The sequence below is a fragment of the Physeter macrocephalus genome, chromosome 16 (genome assembly GCF_002837175.3).
Source record: "Physeter macrocephalus isolate SW-GA chromosome 16, ASM283717v5, whole genome shotgun sequence".
In the NCBI taxonomy this organism is placed as follows: Eukaryota; Metazoa; Chordata; class Mammalia; order Artiodactyla; family Physeteridae; genus Physeter; species Physeter macrocephalus.
This window is the reverse complement of record NC_041229.1, coordinates 98,169,391-98,174,549: the sequence shown is the minus strand read 5'-3', so window position 1 is coordinate 98,174,549 and position 5,159 is coordinate 98,169,391. Positions and strand designations below refer to the sequence as shown.

General features: G+C 46.0%; 1 protein-coding gene across 1 annotated transcript; it reads right to left on the bottom strand.

Annotated features, from left to right (window-relative positions):
- Positions 1-366: 366 nt before the first annotated feature.
- Positions 367-1,291, bottom strand: LOC102993045 (olfactory receptor 4B1-like). The gene is given in 3 exon segments (XM_024133274.1): positions 367-884; positions 887-1,045; positions 1,048-1,291. Coding segments are annotated over 3 exon segments (921 nt in total).
- Positions 1,292-5,159: the final 3,868 nt, after the last annotated feature.

The following is a 5,159-nucleotide window of genomic DNA, read 5'->3' as shown; positions in this document are numbered from 1 at the left end:
GGCCATGGCTCACGGGCCCAGCCGCTCCGCGGCATGTGGGATCCTCCCAGACCGGGGCGCGAACCCGGTTCCCCTGCATTGGCAGGCGGACGCGCAACCACTGCGCCACCAGGGAAGCCCTAGCTTAAGTCTTAATATTTCCTAATCTCATGATATTGTTGGATATCATGAAACCAATCTGACCTCTGTCCTTTGATCATTACACCAGATTAGTGGGGAGTCTTTGGTTACTAAGGAGAATCACAGTAGCAGTAACATTAAGTCTTTACATTTGTTTCTGCCATTCTTGAATGTCCCACTAAAATTAAAATCCATTTCAAGAACAGAGAATAATCAGACACACTTTTTAAAATCACTTTCCCATTTTCACTCCACCCCTGAGTTCTCCTTTTTGCCCCACAACCTCCTCATAGCGATTTTCATCTCTGCATTTCTGAGTGTGTAGATGATGGGGTTCAGCATGGGGGTGACCACTGTGTAGAACACGGCCACCAGTTTTTCCTCAGTGAAGGTGGAGGAGGGTCGCATGTAGAAGAAGATGGCAGGTCCAAAGAACAACGTGACCACCGTGATGTGAGAAGCACAGGTGGAGAGGGCTTTGCGTCTTCCCTCTGCTGAATGGTTCCTCAAGTTGACCAGAATGACAATGTAGGAGGTCACCAAGATGAGGAAGGAGCACAGAGCAATTAAGCCACTACTGACCAACACAATAACCCCCTCCACAGAGGTGTCACTGCAGGCAATCTTGAATAATGGCTGGAGATCACAGAAGTAGTGGTCAATCACATTGGGACCACAGAAGGGCAATTGGATGGTGATGAGAATCTGAATTATGGAATGAAAAAAGCCCCCAAGCCAGGAACCAGCCACTAATACATGACACAGTGACGATTCATAATGTTAATATAATGAAGGGGTTTGCAGATGGCCACAGAGTGGTCATAAGCCATTACCACAAGCAAGAGGATCTCAGTGACCCCAAAGAAGTGAAAGAAGAATATCTGAGCCAGACAACCCTCCAGTGAGATGGTTCTAATCTTGGTAAGTCCGTGATGAATTTAGGGACAATAGTAGAGGAATAGCTGATTTCCACCAGGGACAGGTAGCTAAGGAAGAAGTACATGGGGGAATGCAGACTCTTACTGGCTTTGACCGTCAGAACAATGAGGCCATTGCCTATCACCGTGGCCAAGTACACGGGAAGAAACACCACAAAGCACACTCTCTGCACCTCTGGATCCTCGAAAAGACCAGTGAAAATTAACTCGGTTACATTATTTTTACTCACCATGGATTCCACTCAAAGAAGATGGATCTAAGAGAAGAGATCTGTGACAAAACAAACACAATCATAACACCAGTCCTTCATGTTTACTTAGCACTTGCCTGTTGATAGAACTCTTTCACAAATAATATCTGACTGGTTTATTTATTTATTTGTTTGCTAATATAGTAAATGTTTATTCATTCAGTATCCCACTCTATGATTCAATCTACCTCACAAAAATTCTATGATCCCCATATTACAAGTGAGAAAACTGAAGCTCAGAGAGGTTGTGAATTAGCGAAGCCATCCAGTAAGAAATGGATTCAGAACAAGAACCAGATCATTTTATTCCAACTAGTATGTTGTTTCAAGGAAACCACACTGAAAAAATAATTACCATCTTCAGCATTAATAGCCATCTATAGATATTAATGACTAACCATTATCCCATTCTCACCATGCCTTTATGTTAGAAATTCTCAAGTGAACTTCTGCTCCTGAATCTCTTGTTTTCTCCTTTTATTCCCCAGAAATGCCAGTCCCATTAATATTTCTCCCTTTCTAAGGAATGTCAACGATATTTTCTTGTCTGAACTAGACAAGCTTCTGAATTATTTCAGGCCTTATGGTTCCACTCAATCCCACAGCTTCATGAATTTTTACACACATTTTTTGAAATTTCTGACATCTGAGACCAAAGTGAAAATCTGGAAGCTGTTGAGAATACAGCTCACTATCAAACGTAGTTCAAATATAATATATGGGGATTCACCAGCTTGCTTGTTTCTGTCTTCCGGTTTTCCTGCCATTGGCAAACATTTTTGTCAGAAGGAGGTAAGGATTTATTTTAATTCAATGCTTTGACCAAATGTTTTATTAAGTACCTACCATGTACCTAGGCAATTCAGGACATAGGAAAGAAGAAAGATGGCTCTCACTCTCAGGAAGCTTGCAATCTCAAACAATTAAATGACACATTTATACAACGAGGCAGAGGAAACTCTCAAGATTTTCTCTGCTTTGAAAACTACTTTGAAAGGTCTCTTATTCCTCTTATTATTCCTTCTTCCTCTTGTGCGTCCATGCTGAAATAGATTAATTACTTCCTTCCCCCCCATTTTTCTCTTAATGAGAACTTGAAGACATACACACGGTGAAAATATGCTGAGAGAATCCTCAGTAAGTTATCTGGCTAAAACTGGAGAAGAAACGGGGCATTGAAAGGCATTTTTTAAAAAGGGGCGGGGCTTCCCTGGTGGCGCAGTGGTTGCGCGTCCGCCTGCCGATGCAGGGGAGCCGGGTTCGCGCCCCGGTCTGGGAGGATCCTGCGTGCCACGGAGCGGCTGGGCCCGTGGGCCGTGGCCGCTGGGCCTGCGCGTCCGGAGCCTGTGCTCCGCAGCGGGAGAGGCCACAGCGTGGGGAGGCCCGCATACCACAAAAAAAAAAAAAAAAAAAAAGGGGGCGACCCCCTCCCAGGACGGTCTCAGCAGCTGCCATCTTGCGAGCTCGGCTTGCTTTCTCCATTTGAGAAAATCTTGGAGCTTGATTCCTGTCAGCTCCATCTCCAAAAGTATCTGGCTGTCCACAAGTCTGCTGCTGAAAATTTTTTCTTGCTAGTATTTTTCAACTTTTATGTTTGGGAGGACCTTCAAGATGGCGGAGGAGTAAGACATGGAGATCCCCTTCCTCCCCACAGACACATCAGAAATACATCTATATGTGGAACAACTCCTACAGAACACCTACTGAACGCTGGCAGAAGATCTCAGACTTCCCCAAAAAGCAAGAAACTCCCCACATACCTGGGTAGGGCAAAAGAAAAAAAGAAAAAACAGAGACAAAAGAAAAGGGACAGGACTTGCACCTCTGGGAGGGAGCTGTGCAGGAGGAAAACTTTCCACACACTGGGAAGCCCCTTCACTGGCGGAGACTTGGGGTGGTTGGGAGGAAGCATCTGAGCCATGGAGGAGAGCAAAGCAATAGGGGTGCAGAGGGCAAAGCAGGTAGATTCCTGCACAGAGGATCGGTGCCGACCAGCACTCACCAGCCCGAGAGGCTTGTCTGCTCACCCACCAGGGCGGGTTGGGGCTGGGAGCTGAAGCTTGGGCTTCGGAGATCAGATCCCAGGGAGAGGACTGGGGTTGGCTGCGTGAACACAGCCTGAAGGGGGCTAGTGCACCACAGCTAGCTGGGAGGGAGTCTGGGAAAAAGTCTGGACCTGCCTAAGAGGCAAGAGAGACCATTGTTTCAGGGTGCGCGAGGAGAGGAGATTCAGAGCACCGCCTAAACGAGCTTCAGAGACAGGTGTGAGCGGCAGCTATCAGTGCAGACACCAGAGACACGGGCATGAAACGCTAATGCTGCTGCTGCAGCCACCAAGGAGCCTGTGTGCGAGCACAGGTCACTCTCCACACCTCCCCTCCCGGGAGCCTGTGCAGCCTGCCACTGCCAGGGTCCCGTGATGCAGGGACAACTTCCCTGGGAGAACACACGGCACACCTCAGGCTGTTGCAACGTGCCTCTGCCGCCACAGGCTCACTCCACATTCCATGCCCCTCCCTCTCTCTGGCCTGAGTGAGCCAGAGCCCCCTAATCAGCTGCTCCTTTAACCCCCTCCTGTGTGGGCGAAAATCAGACAGCAGAGGGTGACCTACATGCAGAGGTGGAGCCAAATCCAAAGCTGAACCACAGGAGCTGTGTGAACAAAGAAGAGAAAAGGAAATTTCTGCATGCAGCCACAGGAGCTGCTGATTAAATCTCCACAGTCAACCTGATGTATGTTACATCTCTGGAATACCTGCATAGACAACAAATCATCCCAAAATTGAGGTGGTGGACTTTGGGAGCAACTGTAGATTTGGGGTTTCCTGTATGTGACTAACCAGTTTCCAATTTTTATATTTATCTTAGTTTAGTTTTTAGTGCTTGTTATCATTGGTGGATTTGTTTATTGATTTGGTTGCTCTCTTCTTTTTTAATTACTTTTCAAAGCTTTTTATTTTAATAATATTTTTTAATTTCTTATTTTAATAACTTTATTTTTTTATTCTATTTTTTTCCTTTCTTTCCTTCATTTTTTTCTCCCTTTTCTTCTGAGCCATGTGGCTAACAGGGTCTTGGTGTTCCGGTGGGTTGTCACGCCCAAGCCTCTGAGGTGAGAGAGCCGACTTCAGGACATTAGACCACCAGAGACCGCCTGGCCCCATGTAATATAAATTGGCGAGCGTTCTCCCAGATATCTCCGTCTCAATGCTAAGACCCAGCTCCACTCAACAACCAGCAAGCTCCAGTGCTGGACACCCCATGGCAAACAACTAGAAAGACAGGAACACAACCCCACCCATTAGCACACAGGCTGCTTAAAATCATAATAAGGTCATAGACACCCCAAAACACACCACCGGACACAGTCCTGCCCACCAGAAAGACAAGATCCAGCCTCATCCACCAAAACACAGACACCAGTCCCCTCCACCAGGAAGCCTACACAACCCACTGAACCAACCACACCCATTGGGGGTAAACCCCCAAAACAACAGGAACTATGAACCTGCAGTCTGCGAAAAGAAGACCTCAAACACAGTAAGTTAAGCAAAATGAGAAGGCAGAGAAATGTGCAGCAGATAAAGGAGCAAAGTAGATAAAGGAGCAAAGTAAAGGCCCACCAGACCCAACAAATGAAGAGGAAATAGGCAGTCTACCTGAAAAAGAATTCAGAGTAATGATAGTAAAGATGATCCAAAATCTTAGAAATAGAATGGAGAAAATACAAGAAACGTTTAACAAGGACCTAGAAGATCTAAAGAGCAAACAAACAGTGATGAACAACACAATAAATGAAATTAAAAATTCTCTAGAAGGGACCAATAGCAGAATAACTGAGGCAGAAGAA